This window comes from Anabrus simplex, chromosome 2 (assembly GCF_040414725.1).
Source record: "Anabrus simplex isolate iqAnaSimp1 chromosome 2, ASM4041472v1, whole genome shotgun sequence".
Classification (NCBI taxonomy): domain Eukaryota; kingdom Metazoa; phylum Arthropoda; class Insecta; order Orthoptera; family Tettigoniidae; genus Anabrus; species Anabrus simplex.
Genome location: NC_090266.1, coordinates 1,020,236,358 through 1,020,258,851, shown reverse-complemented (window position 1 = coordinate 1,020,258,851; position 22,494 = coordinate 1,020,236,358). Strand labels below are relative to the sequence as shown.

The following is a 22,494-nucleotide window of genomic DNA, read 5'->3' as shown; positions in this document are numbered from 1 at the left end:
GTTGGTAGTACTACAACACAAAAACACAGTGGCAAAGTAGTAGCATGAAACTCTCAAAAATTTCCTTAAAAAGCGATTTTGAAAATGTCGTGAAAAGTTACGAGAGCTTTAGTAAGCCAGGTATCATCAAGCAAGACACTGTGGCACGGGGGTTGAGTGGTTTAAGGTTCTCCACTTCAGTTATGAAGATGGCGAGTTTGAGTCGCGCTGCTAACAGCTTTTTACCCCCCTTCCCCGCTTTTTTCCAACTATTAACAATTTATTTTCTATTACTGTCAAAATAGATTTAAACATTTTCTTTCCCAGTAATTTGGCCTCTTCTTTAATCTGTACAGAATTGTCAGGATCCAGTAAGCGATTTATATAAAGAATATTTTTTAAAGATTTCTAATGTTTATAACAGTCTGAATAGAGGATGAGACTTCTGCGTTTCTTCATTGCTTGCTGTCCCGGGAACTTGTTTGCACTTTGTGTAACTTCACGTTCAAGAACACTTTCATTTGAACATAATTCAACATGTGAGATCTCCATGCCGATCAAACTCATGATGATGAGCCTGTCTGGTTACATCGCATTCAACCGTTACATGACACAACGTAGTCAGACAGTGACTAACTGCTGCCCTCATTCGCAACACGAGGAATAAGGGAATGTTAGGAAAAAAAGTTGAGACAAGCGTGACTCAAACTCGCCATCTTCATAACTGAAGTTGATAACCTTAACCACTCGACCACTGCGCCACAGTCTCTCGCTTGATTGTACCTGGTATACTAAAGCTCTCGTAACTAATCTCAACATTTTCAAAATCGCTTTTTTCGAAAAGTTTTGTGATGTAGTAGTAGTAGTAGTAGTACTAACCTACATAGTTCGAACAAAATTGGTGATGCGAACATCGTGACCTCCCCTTGTGAGATTCATACTATCCATGACCACCTTTGAAGGTTGGCATCTTTGCAATTGTATGAATAATTTGCTCTTTGTGAGAAGGAAATTCTCAACTTAACAGTATTAGCAAATGATTGTGTATTTTATAGATGTTACTAAAGATGAGTATATCATTCTCATAATATATAGGTTTCACGAACTAGAATGAATATTACTATTAAAATCTTCTGTCATAGTATTAATTTTTATACATGCCCATATATTTTCTGTGCTGTTTGTTTCTAGGGTGAAAATCCCATCTACAAGCAAGCAACATCAACATTCAAGAATCCTACATATGCTGGAAAGTGAGGTGTAAATTGTTTGTTAATGAAATGTTCTCGAGCTGCCAAGCTGCTTTATGTAATGGTCTCGATTAAGAATCCATCCCATCATTGCCATTGAAGAACTGATAGGTTTCTTAGTATGAAAAATGTTTTATCATGTAATGTTACAAAGGATTTGTTAATTCTTGTGAACACTTGAAAAATAAGGAAATGCAATATTATTTTTCATAATTGGGGTTGCTAGAGACTTGAGTATTAGAATATACTATAGCCTTAAGCACAATAATGTTTCCAATGCCATACATTGATCTGAAGTTCACTGAATGGACAAATCTTCGTACTAAATACATACTGACTTTTTTAAACAATATTTTTTAAAGATTTCTAATGAACTTTATAACAGTCTGAATTGAGGATGAGACTTCTGCTTTTCTTCATAATGTAGCAGTTTTAATTAGAGAGATTTTAATGAACTTTATACACCAACATTAAAGTTGCAAAACTTATCCCCCATCTCTTCACCAAAAATACAAGGAAATGTTCTGTGAATGAATTATTTTTGTAGCTTGGGGATATTTTATGGCAACATTTCTGACTTGTATTAAGATAGTTCTAACACAGAATCCTGCATGAGAACTTGTTTTTATTAATAGGAAACAGTCTCTGGGAGTGGAAGTGAATAAGAAAGTTTTTATTAATTTATTATAGTGTTTAAGACTGCAGTGTTAATAATGGGAGATAAATGAGGGACTTTGTTGGCTAACAGTTTGTTACCAGGGTTATGAATAGGAAATATGCATGTCAGAGGTGCCTTGTACACTCAGAGATAATCTAAATATTGAGGGAAATTTTAATTGTACTGTACATCTTGTGTTTTGAAATTTGTCATAAATTTCAATCCCTCCTATGATTAGGTGTCTATTGTATGCAGAATGAGTTACTTAATGAACGAAGAGCCTTTAGACCTGTTGTTTCTTGTAACTAGTATTCTAAGTGTGTAGAATAATTTTACATTCTACAAATCCACTTTCATAGTTCTGTGTGCGTGTGTGCATGCGTGCGACTTAAAAGATTTAATCATTTGATAAGGTATGTCAAGAAGAAGCAATTGCATAACAGTTCTCTTTACCTTTTTTTTAAAATAGAAATTACTTCAGGTCTTTTGTACATAATGATACAAAAATCTTCAAAGAAAGTTGTGGCATTTATTTTGAACTTCATAGAATTACAAGAAAAAAAAAAATTAAAATGCATTTAACCTCCAGCCTCTCATGTTCGCTGAACTTTGAAGAAGCTGGTGTTCTTATCTTCTGAAGCCTTTCTCTTTTTCGTGAAATCTTTTCAAATCTCATAAAACTGAATGGTGCATCATTACTTGTGTTTGGTTCTCTTTTTAATAATTTGAATTTATTTTGTATCCCATTAGCCATATCGGCAAATCTATTCCTGTCAAGATTCTTTCTAACTGCCAATTGTTTATGTAATAAATGATACATTTTATACTTCTATAAATGAAGCAAAAGGGAAAAATGTTTCCGTTTCATTCTGACACTTAAATTCCTTGAGGGAGGGGGAGTTCTTGTTTCTTACTGCGTGTTATTGCCTATTTTCCAACTTTCCTTTCTAGTCATGTACTCTTGAGAGGACTAAGGAAACTGAAGTTGTGTGGTCCAGTCCAAGGGCCATATAAAAATTCTGTAGTTAATGCTGAGTATGGTTTGGTCTGTATTTGTCAACACTTACTTAATATTAAGTACAGGAATGCATTTTATCTCAAGTCTCAATGCACCTTTCTGAATCCTTTCCTCAAAATAATTAACAGTATCAGAAATAGATAATGTGGTGAAAAAGTTATCCTGATTCTAACTCCATAATTAAGTGGAACAATGCTCTACGTCAGTTTTCTTAATTCATTGATCATAAACAAGTTTGTAAGATGGAGTTAAGTAATATCTTCTTTGTTTGAAATATAAAAGCAAATTTCCTGAAACTGTTGTGATTGCTAATGTATTTTACGGTTCATATTTATATTTCTCCTGCAAAACTTTCTCTAGCTATGAAAAATATAGAGGAGCTTTAAGTAACCATGCAGCTTTTGTAGTCCAACGCTTTGGCCAGTGTACCGTTAATGATAGTCTATAACTCCACCGCTAAACCTTTTAAAGCCGGGCTGAGTGGCTCAGACGGTTGAGGCGCTGGCATTCTGATCCCAACTTGGCAGGTCCAGATATACTGGCACGTAAAAGAACTCCTGCGGGACTAAATTCCAGCACCTCGGCGTCTCCAAAAACCGTGAAAAATGTAGTTAGTGGGACGTAAAGCCAATAACATTATTATTATTATTATTATTATTATTATTATTATTATTATTATTATTATTATAAACCTTTTAAATGCAGGCCCTTAAGTTTAATTTTGACTACAGAAGTCTAGCAGTTTGCCTGTTTTAAATTAATGTAGAATGTGTTGACCTGTGTGAGATATTAAATAGGTTAGATTTCAGTCTTGGTTAGTAGCAGTAACTAATAAACTTGAGAATTAATATCTATAGGATGTCTCAAATAAATTGAGAAATTGCTACAAATAATGGTTCATGGAGCAATAAAGCTTGTCATCCATGAACTGAAAAATATTAATTTCAGGAAGACTACTAATGGTGATTTTTCATGTGTCTTTTCATTGCTACCTTTCTGAATAATAGTTCTTGAATCTTATTTGAATACTCTTTATCTTTTATCTGAGATTTGTCTGATAATGTTATAAAGGGAGCAATTAAACATATCTTCCTCTCTTAGATTTGTATTCTAGTGCAGTACCAGTATAGCTTTCTTGAAGAGTAATAATTTCAAATCCTAGTGGTAAGTTTGGGGAGAATTACAAATATGACCTTAATCCTTTACTGTTCAGTATAATTGCTAGATGTTTTTAGTAAAAGATCTGTATGGAACTACATAATTTGCTGTTAAAATCCTTTACTTGGAATGGACTTGTTTAGGTTTTCAAACTGTTTCAGTTGCATCCCATCCTATGGTGCTGTGATATATTTCAGAAGTGTTGCTTGTTATATTTGTATTTATATCACATTCTGCTGGAATATGCAGTTAATATGGTGCTCAGTAATAATAGAAACTCAAAAGTGATGTATACAATTTATATTTTGCTACCTTTCCAGTACTTAACTGCCTGCATTATGCTGGTTTCCCTGTTTTTCCTCCATCTTCAGAAAATATCCTGTAAAAGTGTGGAAATACTGAAATCTCTTTCCTTGTCCGCCTTTATTTTTACCCACGAGAGAAGTAAGACAAACACAAAAACCATGTAAAGAGAAATTACAACTTTATGTCCTGCTTCCCTGATTATTTCAAATAGTAATTCTTGACAGAGCTATACACATGGATAGGCGTTCATTGTGGTTATTTCTAAAGTGTCAGTTACATTAATAATTGTGATGAACTGTTAGGTTCTTCAGTTTTGGCAGACTGAAGAACTTAACAGTTTATAATCGACAGTCAAAACTGAAAAGAGATGGCTTCAGATATCACAAAATTCTTGAATGTATCATATAATAAACTCCTCAGATTTGCCAGACAATTTAATTCTGATACATGCATCATATAGCTGGCAGGCAAGCCATTCTAATTTTCTGTTTCCTAAAATTCTGGCTAAATAATGCCAAGCCAATTTCAATGGTACTGGTGTATTTTAGAAAAATTCTCATAAAAAATTGATCTTGCTAATCTTCATGCTGTATTCTATAAACAACACTTCGTGCTTTAGCTGAAGCTCATTAAAATATATATTTTTTAAACTGCAGTCAATTCAACAGTTGTTTAAAAAGTGTGTTTTTGAATTTTTAGTCTCTTTTCAGAAATACATCTATCATATTGCATGCATCCAAGAATATCGGTGAACTCTGCTTTTAATTTGTGACCAAAAAAAAAAACATTACAACCATCCCAAGAAGTAACTTTTAAAGCACCCACATTTCCCTTTCTGAATATCAAGTTCTCCTATCATACTAGGTATTAAACATTCAATTAATTCCCATCCATTTTGTAATTCATCTTATTCATTAATGAAAACTGCTACAATGAATACATTTCATCAATATACACCCTTAGGACCAGAATAGTACAGCAGGGTTCTTTGTAACACATCACTTGCACAGTCTCTTTTGGGATCTAGTTAATTCTTTATGGTATCATTTTCCACTAAATAGGTCATCAGTCTATCATCCATGCTGGCAATAAGACCATCTCTAACATACCTCGCCATTTGTAAACAAGTGATATAATTCCTTTAGTTTGCCAATTGCCACCTTTTCAATACAATAAAATGTTACAAACTTACATATTTATTATGATGTTTACATGCTACATGTTTCGCTCCTTTTCGTGAGCATCATCAGCCAAACTATCATTAATCTAAGATTGTGTAAGATCATAAAACAATTCTTTGGTTCAAAATTACTCTTATAAAACTAATTGAGAATCTTATAATATTTTAAAAGTCGCACTACAATAAAATTATGTCTTAAGTTAACACTTTTTGTCTAAAATCTTCTTTAGTCTAAACATTTTATCGCCGAAACTTATCCGGTGAACATCTTTTAAAATTGTTTAAAACGAGAATTTAAAAAATAAAAAAATAAAAAACTTTGAAATCTGGCTGGTTGTGTTGATTCCGGTTGCTTAAAACTTCATAACAGTATTGAATATCTTCTGCAGTTGATAATTGTTATTATGGATAATAGACTTGTTCTCGTTGCTGGAGTAACATTTATAAAATTTATTGGTATTAAATTTGATTATCAATGGGGTAAAATTGTTTGTGAACAAACTTGTTGATAAAACACTTTTTGATGTGATATTGGATTCAAAATGTTCTCGAACGTTCCATAATGACTCGTTGGTGTATCTGTAATGAAAGATAAAAATTATATGTTTTATGGTTTTGATTGTATTTCTGTATAACATCTTATTGGAAGAATTGTCACTTTTTTTTCTGCTGCTTAATAGTTTGGTGTTACTCCTCGCTTCTTGAGAACTATTTGTTATCCTGTTTGTACTTCTTGTGTTGTATGTGTGAGTGTGGATGATTTTGCGTTTTGGCGGGGAGGGGAAGGGGAAGTTAAGGTAGGCGGCGCATTGGTAGCTGCAGTAGACTGTGGAGGGGATAGTCTAGGGGAAGTGAGGGGAGGAGTTGAGTTTGTGTCAATAAGCTATTAACTTTTATCGGATTAAAATGTTTATAGAATTTATTTATATCTGATTTGAGTATTTGTATTAGTTCCGGTAATTGTAATAAGATGGGATTCTTTATTTCTATTTCGTCATTTAGGTTTTATTTTTATTGTATTGTTGATCTAAATGAATGTATATGTTTTCCAATTCCGTCATTTCTTTTCCTTTTTCTACTCTTCTTAAGATTTTTAAATCCCTTTCAATAGTTGTAAAACTGTGCCCAGTTTCTTGCATGTGTGTACTCATTACTTAAAGATTCGTCTTCTCTTTAATGATCTGGAATGTCGGAAACTGATAAATATGAATCCCAAAATACCAACAGCCAGAGCCATGCCTAAAATCCATAAAGCTAACATACCTGTGCGACCTATAATGAACTGCATGAATAGCCCAACATACAAGACCTCTAAATTTATACATCATTTTTTGAAAAAGCACTATAAATTTTACAATAATTCTACAATTAATAATTCAATAGAATTCTGTGATAAACTAAATAAATTCGAACTGCAACCACATCATAAAATGTGTTCATATGATATAACTAATATGTACCCTTGCATACTGATCATCGAAACCATTAATATAATCAAAATAAATTTATTCAATCATAGTAAATTAAGTAAGTGTGAAATAGAAGAATTCATAAATGTATTAAGATTTACTTTAAATAATAATTACTTCACATTTAATCAAAAGATATATCAGCAAATGTGCTTAGGAATGGGTGTCCCTGCACCAGGTATACTAGCTAACATTTATATGGATCATTTAGAACACGTAAAAATTATAAATAACATAGATGGACTAAACCTTAGGCTGAGATACGTGGATGACATGTTTGTTATAATAGACAGTAAACTGAACAATAGTGATAATATTTTGGATTTCCTAAATAAATTAGACAATAATATAAAATTAACTAAGGAAGATGAAAGGAACAATTCATTAAGTTTCCTAGATATAAGTATAAAGAGAGCAGGAAACAAATTTGAATTCCAGATTTATAGAAAACCGACGTTTACTCCAGTAACGATCAAAAACGAGTCACTCCACCCCAACTCTCACAAACAGGCAGCATTTTTGAGTTTAGTTACAGAGCCCTAAAAATTCCACTAACAAACAAGAATGTAAAGAACTTGATTTCATAAAAGATCTAGCACTCAGTAATGGTTACAAAATAGAAATGATTAACAAAATCATTAATAAGGTGAAAATAAAATTGGCCACTAATCTTGTACCAGATAAAAATAAAAAAATAAAAATTTGCAACTTTCACATTTACTAACCCAGCAATATCCCAAATCCCTAATACCATCAAAAAACAAAATATCAACATTGCCGCCTTCAAGACCCAAAACACGAACAGAAACGTTTTCTTCAACCACAATAAAGTTAATACTAATAGTAATCAATATCAAGGATCTGGAATATACAGACTCACGTGCACAGAGTGCAGTTTTTCATACGTTGGCCAGACTAGCCGAAGTTTTATAATAAGATATCTTGAACATGTAAATGCAGCCAAACATAGGAAACATTCTGCAATGAGTACACACATGCAAGAAACTGAACACAGTTTTACAACTATTGAAAGGGATTTAAAAATCTTAAGAAGAGTAGAAAAAGGAAAAGAAATGACGGAATTGGAAAACACATACATTCATTTAGATCAACAATACAATAAAAATAAAAACTTAAATGATGAAATAGAAATAAAGAATCCCATCTTATTACAATTACCTGAACTAATACAAATACTCAAATCAGATATAAATAAATTCTATAAACATTTTAATCCGATAAAAGTTAATAGCTTATTGACACAAACAAACTCAACTCCTCCCCTCACTTCCCCTAGACTATCCCCTCCACAGTCTACTGCAGCTACCAATGCGCCGCCTACCTTAACTTCCCCTTCCCCTCCCCGCCAAAACGTAAAATCATCCACACTCGCACATACAACACAAGAAGTGCAAACAGGATAGCAAATAGTTCTCAAGAAGCTAGGAGTAACACCAACCAAACAATCAAGCAGCAGAAAAGAAAGTAAGTGACAATTCTTCCAATAAGATGTTATACAGAAATACAATCAAAACCATAAACATATAATTTTTATCTTTCATTACAGATACACCAACGAGTCATTATGGAACGTTCAAGAACATTTTGAATCCAATATCACATCAAAAAGTGTTTTATCAACAAGTTTGTTCACGAACAATTTTACCCCATTGATAATCAAATTTAATACCAATAAATTTTTTTAATGTTACTCTATCAATGAGAACAAGTCTATTATCCATAATAACAATTATCAACTGCAGAAGATATTCAATACTGTTATAAAGTTTTAAGCAACGGGAATCAACACAACTAGCCAGATTTCAAAGTTTTTTTTTTTTTTTTAAATTCTCATTTTAAACAATTTTAAAAGATGTTCACCGGATAAGTTTCGGCGATAAAATGTTTAGACTAAAGAAGATTTTAGACAAAAAGTGTTAACTTAAGACATAATTTTATTGTAGTGTGACTTTTAAAATATTATAAGATTCTCAATTAGTTTTATAAGAGTAATTTTGAACCAAAGAATTGTTTTATGATCTTACACAATCTTAGATTAATGATAGTTTGGCTGATGATGCTCACGAAAAGGAGCAAAACATGTACCATGTAAACATCATAATAAATATGCAAGTTTGTAACATATTTTATTGTATTGAAAAGGTGGCAATTGGCAAACTAAAGGAATTATATCACAAGTAGATCTTCAATACGGACGAGGAAAATGAATGCAATGTTGTCAACAACTCGGAGTTTGTAAATGTCACAGATTATATACTCCCTCCCTTCATGTCAGAGATCTGCAAGGAAGAAACTATACTCATCATACATATGCTTGAAACCTCAGCTTTCCAACTGAATGAAACACCCAGTCATCTATTCCTACAAGCTTTTAAGCACTGGGATATCATTGCGCTTATTCAGTCAGCTCTGGCACTTTTGAGCGAGGAACAAAAGCTGATCTGATCGGCGCGTGGCACTGAAGTGGTTAAGAACTTTGCCTTTGCAAAGCTAAAGGAGAATAATAATGAAAGTTGGAAAAGATTTTTTTTTTAATTACACACTAGATGGTATCTGTGTTTTAATAAAATAGGTGTACATTTCAGCAAAACTGCCCTCCAGCTCATTCCCACTGCAGTCGGCTTATGACTCTCCGTATACCACTCGGGAGTTTTCATCACTCATCTCCTAATATGTCCTCACTCTAGATGTTCTTAGTGAAGATGTTGAAGGATTTTATCACCAGCAGAGTACACTCATCTGATAAATACCATCTAAGAACAAACCGTTATTGCTTGGCGGTTTCAGTACCAGAATTAGAAGTGATGATTGGCTGTGGAGAAAATGTGATGGGCAAACATACTATTGGAAAATGCAACACCAATGAGTTACTGCTTCTTGGCCTATGAATTGTCACCAGTACTCAGTTCGAGCTACCTGTTTTAAGACCATGCTCTAAGCATTGTTATATTCTTAACCACGTCAAAACGTCTTTCATATCACATTCCTGAGTGATGAACATAAAGACTGCAAGAAGTATTGAAGACTGCTGGACAGAGCAAAAACTTCTGATCTGCCGTCTCACTCTCCTTCCATCGTTAATTGCCTCCGCATCGCTCAGGTCTGTCCAGAAGGAAGTTTGACATCTGTAATCTTTCAGACCTATCCTTTGCTACACAGTTCTGGAATGTGAAATCCAAGAGGCTGGCATCCTATCCAAGTATTACAAATGACATGGAGCAAGAATAGTCAACAATTTGAACTGTTCTCCTCGAGTCGGCTAAGGAATCTATTGATTTAGAAGAAAAGAAACAACAAACAGCAAGCTCTTATATCCCTTCCACAAGATTAATCCTCCAGCTTGAAGAAAGCCCATTTTCAAGATCTTTTATGGAAATGCCAGACTTGAATCAAGGAAATGAACTGATGGCAACAGAAAGTTAGAGAAATTCAAAGGTTATCTGATGTTAGAGATCTGCTAAACTCAATGCAGGGATTAAAGAACTATATAGAACAATTTGTTCTTCACTAGCACCTCTGAAATCAGCTGACAATGCCATCACCTTTACTGATAGCAAGGACATCTTGGAGCGCTGGAAACAACAATTCTCCACTCTGTTAAATCGAAACTTTACCATAGCTGTGGTATTGCCACAGTCATACGAGGAATTCTGTGAGGATCTTCACTCGGGAGAGGGCGCACCGCGGAGAAAATCTCCACACTTCGTTTTTTTGTTTGTACAAATGTGTAACTTTGACCATCTTGCACGTGAGCTTGTCTTATTGGTCTCGCAGATTTTGGAAACCAGTCGTTCAAGGTTAGTCTATCTCTATTGCTAACTTTGTCGCTGTAGTGATTGTTAATGTTAGGTGTTGTCTTCGATGCGGAGGTATTCTCCACCCGCAACTCTTGCTGATGCAGTACATCATTGTGTTTCTGTGTGAGTGTAACTCAGTTGGATTCACTGTATAATGTTATTTACTCGTTGTGCTTTTTAATTTACTAGTCTAACGGATATCACTGAAGAGGAAAGGATTAATAAATTACTGTACTTATGAGTGTGGAAAAAGAATTTGATTGGAATGACTCACTTGTATGGGCACAGATTTCAGTTCGTCGGCTTCATATTGATGGAAGAGAAGATGAACCTGGTGAAGATGAAGTTGAAGCAAGTTCTCACGAGATGGATAGTGAAGTATCAATAGACTCGGAATATGCAGAGAATATTCCACCACATAGCACTGAAGGTACCCCACAATACAGTAGCGTAGCCAGGATTTCAGTTTGGGGGGGGCCCGTTCATCCAGAATTTTATTTTGATAGGTGTCCAAACTTCCATAGTTTAGGTGGTGTAGAATACCGAAAAAGGAAATGGGTGTGCTTGGATCCATGTAAGAGTGGTGGATTCGTGCGGATTCCGGAAGCTAATAGTAGTTTTTCTTCTTCTTCTTCTTCCCCAGCTTTTCCCACGTCTGTGGGGTCGCGGGTGCTGTGTCGCACATGTAGATTTGGACCTGTTTTACGGCCGGATTTCCTTCCCGACTCCAGCTCTATATAGAGGGATGTAATCAGTGTTGTGTGTTTCTTTGGTGGTTGGTGGTGTAGTATGTTGTCTGAATATGAATATGTTGGGACAAACACCTAGTCCTAAGCCAGAAGAATTAATCAGACGCGATTGAAATCCCCGACGGGACCGTCTTAACCGTAGGCCTCAACACTGATCATTCAGCCAATGAGTCGGACTCCGTAAGCTAATATTAATGTACATTATATATAAAATGCTCAATAAAAGTACATTCGTTAAAACTCCTGGGGTGTCTGGACTTCTTGGGCGACAACCCCCCCACCCCCGTCCCACGGCTACCTCTGTTACTCCCATCCCAACATAACTGCAGCATTTCATATATTCCGAGTACAAGTGAAATGAATGCAAGAATAAACAGTTTGAGTAAGGATGCAATATTCTGGTTTAGAATAAATACGGTAATGTTATTATAATGATGGCCATGTGATAAGCAATAAAGAAGTGACATTTTATACAAACAATGCGGCAAAGATATACACACACACTCGTCGAATACAGGTTTCTCCTCCTTGTCCATGGCTAGATGATGAAGGCAAGAGAATGATGGCCCACCGTGACTCGTTATTTCGACATTATAAACAAACCCCAGATGACACAAACTTCGAATCTTACCGCATCTTAAGAAATCGCACAAAGCAGTTAATCAGAAATTTTAAAAAATGTATATATTTTCGGAGTTTAGCTAACAACTTAAATTCTAATCGCGCACGGGACCAGCTTAGAGCTCTGGGAATAGGAAAACATCAACAGAGACAGACAACTCCTGACATTCCACTTGACAAACTGAACGATTACTTTAGTAGAATAAATAATCAACCTACCCAAATTAACTGCACCGACTCACCGCCCTCTCCTCCAACCAATCCACCATTCACATTTCACAGTGTCACAGAAAATTAGGTTAAAAGGCTTTGTATTCGATTGAATCAAAGACTACAAGTGTAGATGATATTCCTATTACTTTTTACATAACATTATGGGTGCTATCTCGCCTATACTGACGCACATACTGAACTACTGTTTACTAAACGGAACTTTCCCTACTGTCTGGAAAACAGCCAATATTATATCGGTACCTAAGAGTTTAGACCCACAATCACCCTCTGACTATCGTCCTATGTCCGTACTCCCTGCGCTTTCTAAAGACTTTGAACGTTTAGTATACGAGGAAGTTCTGGAATACCTAAATAAAATGCTCTTTTGTACCCTTTACAATCTGGATTTGAGAAGGTCACAGTACCGCGACAGCACTTTTGAAGGTTACTGAAGACATTAGAAACACAAGGGACAAACGACTGCTCACTATACGTATCCTTCTTGACTTCAGTAGCGCCTTTGACACTATAGTAATTCCGACTATAAAGAAAATGGAACGGCTAAATTTCGACCTGGCTGTGCTTAAGGTTTTTAGTTCTTATTTGAGTAACCGTCAACAGCGTGTAACAGTAAACGACAAGGCCTCTAAATGGAAAATGAAACTTAGTGTTGCCCCACAGGGCAGTATTCTGCGGCCCCAAATTTTCCGTATTTTTATCAGTGACATACCTTCTCTGACAGGAAATAACACACATGACCTCTGTGCTGACGATCTTCAAATATATCGACACTGCAGGACAAGGTATTAACAGGGACCTCCGACGACTCGGTGTACTGTATATGCACAACGAAGCTCTCTTATACTAAACTGCAAGAAAACTCAGACAATTATAATTGGATCATGAGAATTACTGAGCTGCTCAAACAATGTCGCAATCCCGCCAATCCTACTGAATTATTCCCTAGAGTAAAACGGTTTAAAATACCAGCGTATAGATGAATGAAGCAGCTGATTGGTCTGATCAGACGAAACAAATGCGTAAAGAGATTTTTGGAGTTTTTCACCCTCTTAAACGGCAGAGGGATGTATTTCCATTTGAGCTACAGGTCAAACGAATACAGACACTCATTCTCCCTATTCTTGGTTATTGTGACGTTGTTTTAGTTGACATGACGAGAAATGAAATGAAATGTCGTATGGCTTTTAGTGCCGGGATATCCCAGGACGGGTTCGGCTCGCCAGGTGCAGGTCTTTCTATTTGACACCCGTAGGTGACCTGCGCGCCGTGATGAGGATGAAATGATGATGAAGACAACACATACACCCAGCCCCCGTGCCATTGGAATTAACCAATTAAGGTTAAAATCCCCAACCCGGCCGGGAATCGAACCCGGGACCCTCTGAACCGAAGGCCAGTACGCTGACCGTTCAGCCAACGAGTCGGACTACATGACGAGAGAAGAAACACTTAAACTTCAACGAGCACTGAATTCCTGCCTGCGATTTATTTACAATATCACGTACGATGTTCATATCACCCCATACTATCAGGCTGTCTCATGGCTGATGTTTGATAAACGTCGGCAGCTACACACTTTAACGATGGTGATCAGAGTGGTAGCTGAAAGTCAGCCAATGTACAGGTCTTCTAAATTCATCTTTTTATCACAATTTCACAACTTAAATACACGTTCTAGATTCATTCTTTCTATTTCACTGCACCGCACAAATAAAATTAATAGACAATTTGTGGTGACTGTCGCCAGATTATGTAATTCCCTGCCAGTTCAGGTCCGAAAAACTAGCTTTTTTTAATCACGATTTAAGGTCACCTGCCGAGACTACCTGCTGAGGACAGCTGACTGAATGGTTGAAGTATGAATGTGTGTGTTCTTGAGGATTAGCCATTTTTAAGAGTTTTAAATATTAATAAGTTCTAATATTATAGTAAGTAATTTATTTAAATGTATTTTCAATTCTATTAATTTATGTAGTTTTAACTATTTTAAGTATCTCAGTATTTTATTTAAGATTCTGATTAGTATGTGCTTAAGTGTACGAGAGGGCCTGGAACCCTAACTTCGCCACTGTACTGAAGGCACTAATAAATAAATAAATAAATAAATAAATAAATAATGTAAAGCGTGTGGGTATAGATATTTTGTTAGTTGGTAAAGAAAAACACGCGTTACAACATATACTATGTAGGGTTTACCTTGTCCTATTAGTTCCAACGCGGTTAGGGCCACGCAGCTGTGAGCTTGCATCCGGGAGATAGTGGATTCGAACCCCACTGTCGGCAGCCCTGAAAATGTTTTCCCGTGGTTTCCAATTTTCACACCAGGCAAATGCTGGAGCTGTACCTTAATTAAGGCCACGGCCGCTTCCTTCCCACTCCTAAGCATTTCCTATCCCACCGTCACCATAAGACCTATCTGTGTCGGTGCGACGTAAAGTAAATTGTTAATTACTTTCCTCGCAAGCCTGGGATACAGAATATTGTAGTATAAAGTTAGAGTTTTGTGGCGTTAATATTCGTATGTATAATTTTTATTAACGTGTCAGAAACGACATTGAGCTGTTGCCATTTCAACACCGTTTTAAGGGTTACCGATCCAAGCCGGGATTTGAACCTGCGAACTCGGACTCAGAAGGACAGAGACACAACCAACTGAGCCACATGAAAAGGCGTTTGTGATTATTGTTATAAATAGATGTAGTTAGTATTTTTACAAAGGTTTTATGAGGAGCATTTATTAAGTCGTACGTTTTCTTACTGTCCTAAATGCACGAGGCCGGGCAGAAGAACTAGCTGGAAGCTAAGGAGCCTTGCAGGGGTGTCGCTTCCTTCTCTGTTCACTTTTCCAAACCAAACTCCATGACGTAACAGCCCCGAAGCGCCATCGCCTACCAAGCGACGGCTGTTCAGCCCGGAGGCCTGCAGATTACGTGGTGTCGTGTGGTCAGCACGACGAATCCTCTCCACCGTTATTCTTGGCTTTCTAGACCGGGATGGTGGTGGTGGTGATTATTGTTTTAAGGGGAAGTACAAATAGGCAACCATCCTCTATATAACACTAATCAGAGGGAAAATATGGAAGGGGTCCGACACTTCGAAAATGAAGGTATCGGCCAAAGAAAGACAAGGGCCACGGAGGACGTGAAAATGAAAGACTCCCTAGCCCTCGCAAACCTAATAGCGTCGGGGTCGAAAAAAACAAGAGTTGACCAAGGGAGGTCGGATAGGATAAATGAAAGTGAGGAGCCTGGCACAAGTAAGTGGAAGCAATGTAAGGACTCAGCCGAGGGCCCCGTGGTCGCCAACCCACGCTCCAAAGTTCAGAGCCCCTGGGGCCCCTTTTAGTCGCCTCTTACGACAGGCAGAGAATACCGTGGGTGTTATTCTACCGCCTAACCCACAGGGGGATCTAGACCGGGGCCGCCATCTCACCGTCAGATAGCTCCTCAATTATAAACACGTGGGCTGAGTGTACCTCGAACCAGCCCTCAGATCCAGGTAAAAGTCCTTGACCTGGCCGGGAATCTAACCCAGGGCCTCTGGTAAGAGGCAGGCACGCTACCCCTACACCGTGGGGCCGCTGGGTTACTTTTAGGTCACCTTATTTACGAATTTGACTTAAAGCAATCTTCATTCGATTCCCGGCACTGACAGAGTTAAGAAAGGCATGGGATCGGGAGGATACAACCTTGTTTTGGGGTGCAGTAGAGTTTTCCTTGAGTCTCCCGAAATCGAAATATCTACGGCCTGGACGGTAGTCACCTTCACGGAGTGTAGTACCAAAGTGGTTCCTTTTTTAAGAAGAGAAATTAAATCAAGATTCTACTTCCTCACAAATGAAGAATGATATTAACAATTTTACGAACAGTAACCCCACCCACTGTTAAGAGTACAGAAGCTATGATTGTACATGGTAACAATCAAAACCAACAATGTCTACTGAAGATCCGTCACCGCACTCGGTAGGACAAGCTTTCTTTTTATATCCACCGGGCGAGTTGGCCGTGCGGTTAGGGGCGCACAGCTGTGTGCTTGCATCCGGAAGATAGTGGGTTCAAACACCACTATCGGCAGCCCTAAAGATGGTTTTCTGTGGTTTCCCATTTTCACACCAGGCAATTGCTGGGGCTGTACCTTAATTAAGGCCACGGCCGCTTCTTCCCACTCTCAGCCCTTTCCTTTCCCATCGTCGACATAAGACCTACGGTGCGACGTAAAGTAAATTCTGAATAAAAAATAAAAAATCTTTTCACACCCCCTTCCAAGGAAAAGTTGTATCCACACTCAAAATACGCCACCATAAAGGATGCGGTTCTGGCTCAAAAGTGTAAGGAAATGTAAGAGACGGGATCTGTGTTTTAAGTAGAAACCGTATCAATAGAACGTGACTTCCCATTTTAAAAATGTTTCATGTATCGACTGCGATTCAAGCCTGGGCCGTCCTGATGAGAAGATAGAACCATTGGAACTAAGTTATCACGCCCGCCAATTACAAAATAGTTACCCGCACTTTTGATGGTGCCATTTGAGGTTTCAATCAGTCCCCGGGCATTTGATAAAATATATAGGCCTACCTATCGAACTTAGGCACGACTCCGCGATTGTCTTGTTATTTTAAAAGTAAAAAAACATTTTCATAACTTACCGAGGATGCACATGGTGTTGGCTTCTCAGTGATAGAACGGTCCCTCTTAAAAAAAAGTTACTTATATGGCACAAAATGAGGAACTAACGTGCAGCTCACAATCCTGTCACAGTCTTCCCAGCTCTGCAACTTAAACACAGCACATCTCTCAACCACGGTACAACCCGAGGATCCCTAGGACATTGTTGTTTCCTGGAACCGATATGCAAAAGCTGACACGATGTTGTTATCTCGGTGGTCACGTTCCGGCCCCCTACTGAGTAATCCCTTCCTAATTGCCCCTTTCTCCATGTCTTGACATTTGTCAACACACTGTTACATTCTCAATACTGAGGCCTCTACAGGTAAATATCCCCGCGCATCACAATCCTAAGTGTCTTCCTTTCATTCAAGCAGTACAAATGTGGAGACTTATGTATGGCCCTATTGAGCCCTGCTAGTAGATTCTTGTCGCTACGTTAACTTAACATTTCGGCGTACGTTTTTAAGTTGTTCGTACCGTACGTTAAACAACGGGTGATCATCGCTCTAGTTTCAGGAAATATTTTGGGGGGGGCCCGGCCCCAGTGGGCCCCCCCTTGGCTACGCCAGTGCCACAATACACTGGCAAAGATGGCAAAACTCTTTGGAATATTCATTGTGCTAAAAAACATTGTTGTACTAGGAGATGAAATAATTGTCGTTCATTTATCGGGCCCTAAATGGGAGGCTAGGAATATTCATACCCCTGTGCAGGTGTGGGAGTTATTTTTCCAAATGTATTGGACGACATAGTAACGTACACTAATATGTGGTTTCAGAGGATATGTCATAAATTTCAAAGGCATCTTGATGCGAAAGAGACCAATCTTGCAGAAATTAAAGCAATGATTGGGCTTTTGGATCCGGCTGAAGTTCATAAGGCAAGGCACATCAACCTTTTTGATTTATACACCACAGATGGAACTCTAATCAAGCTACAGTAGGCCCTCGCTAATCAGACGTTCAATAGTCCAACATTTCCAGTAATCTGACGTTTTGAACGCTTTTCGTGTGGGAATGGTCAGCTCTATAGTCAGACGGTTTTGATGGGTGACCGCTCGGTAATCGGACAAAAAGTAAGTTCATTGCACTCCACCCCTACTACTCCTGTTGCTTGGGGCCACTATAGATAGGTTATTATTAGGCAGTGTCAGTCAGTCTTAGCGAAGTGTAGCATCATAACCTTAATGCATGTGTACTTAACCCGTTCGGTGGGCGATGCGGCGAGATAGCCTACGCGGCTGCAAGTCGCTTCCTCGGCGGGGAACGCGGATATATCCGCCGATTCAAATTGCATTTTTTTTTCTCAGCTGCCTGCCTGCAGAGGTTTATTTCCTTTCCAGCAGCGTATTCTGGATGAGTCTGCCCTCTCATGTGAATTTTTTCAACTATGTTCTACCAATACCAATGTGTCATCCATGAGTTGCAACATAAAGAACGCATCTTACATCCGGGCAAGAACGACCTAAGGCTTCGCGCTGAAGCTTTAGCTCATCGCCTAATCGTCCCTTAGACGTAATAATATTGCTGTAGAAGGGATTTCCAGAGATTATGATACTGAACAGACCTCTCTGATGACATTTTAGAACTGTGATCTGATTTATTATCCCCAGTCTTGAGTTCTTCCCTCACGCCTGGAGTGTGTGTTTGCCGCGAGTTACACAACATTTATTATCGTACGCATCCGTAATGCAGGCTCATCTCATGATTTCCGTCCGAACTGCAGATACCAGGGTTCTGTTCGATCCTTTTTCTTACATTTTTTCCCCGCTAAAATGGCTAAAACGAATTACCGGCCCCCACCGTTAGAGGAAGACTATTTACGGGTCATGATAAACGAAATGTTGGAATTTAGTGAGGAGAATATGTATAATAGTGAAGTAAGTTCTGTCAAAGGGGAATTCGTAAGTGACAGGAACATACCTGGAATACGTATTGCAGGCTCGAATGTACAGGGTTATGGCCCAGCTGATGCGAATGTTCAGCAGTCGCAAAAGAGACAGCACGTGTTTGATACCAGGTGAAGTAGCGATTATGACCGTGATAGTGGTGACGATAATACAGATTACAATTCAACCAGTGCAAGTTCTTCGTCAACTTATACTGAAAATGGACAAAGAAGGTCCAGCTTTGATCCAAAATTCCATCGTGATGGAGAGTTTATATGGAGAACAAAACTGAACGAATTATTTGAATTACTTTTTTATGACGATATATGCCAGAACATAGTTGAACAGACAAAAGATGCCCAGCAGGAATCGCACATAAAACCCAGTTTAGTAAGATGAAACGAAGGAGTCGAGATAAAGACCGGGCCCGAACAAATAAGGACGAAATAAAACTTCTTATCGCCATACTGTTGCCGCAGGGGATTGTACAGAAACCTAAATTAGGACACTATATTTCTCGCATTCGATTGTTCACTACGCCTATTCTCTATGAGCTGATGACATAGAAGAGATTTTTTCCTCGCCGGACTGAGTGGCCTAAACGGTTGAGGCGCTGGCCAGCCTTCTGACCCCAGCTTGGCAGGTTCGATTCTGGCCCAGACCGGTGGTATTTGAAGGTGCTCAAAGACGTCGGCCTCTTGTCGCTAGATTTACTGGCATGCAAAAGAACCCCTGCGGGACTAAATTCTGAATTTATCGAACTGAACATAACAGGCTTTCGCCCAGTTACAATGTTCCAATATGCAATTCAAAATAAACATTCACAGACTATTTATAACTAAGCACTAACTACTTAATACTTAACTACTTCTAAATCTACTATGTAGCATCTTGCACATGGGCGGATCGCCAGCTCCACATGCAGCACACTACCCCTACTTGTAACTAAACTAACTACTTTACTACATAAATATATACAAACTCTATCTTAAATCTGTCTGGCCGCGACATCACCCCTGGTGAGGAACCTGCGGGACTAAATTCCGGCACCTCAGCGTCTCCAAAAACCCTAAAAGTAGTTAGTGGGATATAAAGCCAATAACATTATTATTATTAGATTTTCCTCCTAGGCTTTTTACATATCTCTGACAATGAGGTGAATAATGCACAAATTTCTCCCAAAAATACGAGATAAATCCAGTATTCGACGACCTGTTAGCAAAATTTTCGGAAGCTTATACCCCTGTTGGCAAAGTGTCAATTGATGAGAACCTGTTGCTGTGGAAAGGGTGGCTAGGGTGCAAGTTTACATACCAAGAAAACGATCACGTTTCAGAATTGAATCATATAAATTATGCGACGCCGAGGCAGGTTATATAACATGATCTGCTTCCGTGTGTATCATAATGAACAGCTGTAAAAGATATAACACTGTGAAGACTGTAAATATTACCTGTATTGTAGTGTAATATAGTCCGTGTGTGTCACTTACGAATTGTAGGTAGGCTATACAAATTTGATCCCTCAAAAGCGTTAACCAACATAACGGAAAATTTCGTGAGTATTAGCCTATAATTCATTCCATTGCAAATCTTTTAAGTACATATTGTGAACTTCGTAAATCTACAATTTACATATACAAAAACATTTATTTCCAGGCAGAGACTGTTAGTAAACTGCCAAAAATATTCAGGTAAAAGTTGCTGTATAAACGAAAACCAGAGCTTTGCTATTAGGAAGAAGTAACCTCGATATCACAGAGCGAAAGCACTTAGCACGTTCTTGCACAAAGTATTGAATGATAAAAATACAATGTTCCAACAACTAAATACATTTTATTCAAGTAAATATTTCTCTTAGGGCCCTTCAATAGTTAATTATACTCTAAGATTGTTTTTAATCTAGTAATAAAATATTTTCTTCAATCAGGGAAATCCCCTCACCCCTGAGAGTGAGCCGGTATGTACCGAGCTCCCCGCTTAAGGGGTTAACTGTTAAGTGATTGTGTTACAGTTTAGTTCAGTGTGTTTAGTGTTCACGGGAGTTTACGTAAATAAAAGTACAATATGGACGATGCAGATGAAAGTGAATTGTTTTGAAGTATTGCCACGAAAAAGCTATGTTCATCAAAATGAAACTTGTGCACCTGGTTTCAAAGTTTCAAAAGACCGAATAACCATTTTACCCTGCTCAAATGCCATTGGAACACACAAATTGAAACTTTTGGTTCTTGGTAAGACTAAGAATCCGCGGTCATTTAAAAATGAAGAGCCCACTGCAAAAATGATGGATGCCATTTGGATGCACTTTCCCAGAAAATGAAAACATAAAAGCAAAGACTCATAATTCCAATCATAGGTATTTTAATGGTTAACTACTTAACCCATCTCATTCATAAACTAATACTGAGTATATAAACAGGGTACACAATGAATCCAGTAAAAATGAACCTTACGTAGAGTGATATTTTTAGATTAAGTGCAGAATGAAAAGCACAAAAACGCTGAATGTCACATCTCATTGAAGAAGTATGTCCACTCGTCACTCTGATCACATTTTCACAAGTAATTTAATGGTGTTAAATTAGTTGTCAAGTTTACAATAAATGAATTAGCTTTTATAAGGCTAAACAGTGATAATGAAAGAATCACATGGTATAAAGTCTTTTTGAACTCGGTTATGTGGAAGTGAGATGAAGAAACCTCTGCCTTTTGGACCACAGAATTGAGCTAAATGTAACAGGTCTCTGTATTTCTCCTGAGAATTAGGTCGCTGTTCTTTATAATGGAGACCTGGAAGGAGAAATTCGCCTGCTGCAAATACTTGGCTCCTTGTGGGATTGACAGACCTTACAACACTTGATTCCCAGGCACCGTTAAAGGTAGATCTGTGCCGTACTAGGCGAGTGTAACCTGCTTCAAACAGTATATGCCTGATAGGTCTTGAGGGAAAGGGGCATTTCTTTTTGAAAATAAACTGTAAAAATAAGGTCCATATTCGCAGGAGTACCTGGTCTACATCGATAACTTGAAAAGGCGATGGTTTCAATCGGTCAGATTGAAACACATGAATCCAGTCTTCTGGCAACTCTGCGTATGGTTTTGTGTTTATTAGAGCCATGTTACGATCACATTCAAGGTAAGAATTTTCCCGTATTGAGAAAGTGACTTTGATTGTTTCCAGACTTTTAGCAACTGATAATACCACATAATGTAAAAACCTGAAAACTGTGAAACTGTGTAGTTCTTATTCTGCCCCCCCCCCCGATGAGTCAAAAAATGTCCAGGTGTTTAGTATCAAGTTTTGCAAAAATAAAGTTATGGAGCATTGACACAACCTCATCATACCCTTCCCTCCTACACTCTCAGGGTACCAGTAGAAAAACGATTCAGACGTTGATAAAACGTGGATATTGAAGGAATCCTGTAATAAACATCATTACTAGAGCAGCAGCGGCTGCGGAGGGGAACTGGCGGAGGGGCACACTACTTTTTCACAA

General features: G+C 37.9%; 1 protein-coding gene across 4 annotated transcripts in view; it reads left to right on the top strand.

Moving 5' to 3' along the window:
- mys (myospheroid) overlaps nucleotides 1–4,351 on the top strand; it is a 331,725-nt gene extending 327,374 nt beyond the window's left edge. For all 4 annotated transcript variants that reach the window (XM_067141892.2, XM_067141891.2, XM_068226367.1 and 1 more), the window contains one exon: nucleotides 1,171–4,351. In XM_067141892.2, the coding sequence (XP_066997993.1) occupies nucleotides 1,171–1,236 (66 nt within the window). In that variant the 3' untranslated portion in view covers nucleotides 1,237–4,351. The remainder of the gene's footprint in view (nucleotides 1–1,170) is intronic.
- The last annotated feature ends 18,143 nt before the right edge of the window (nucleotides 4,352–22,494 follow it).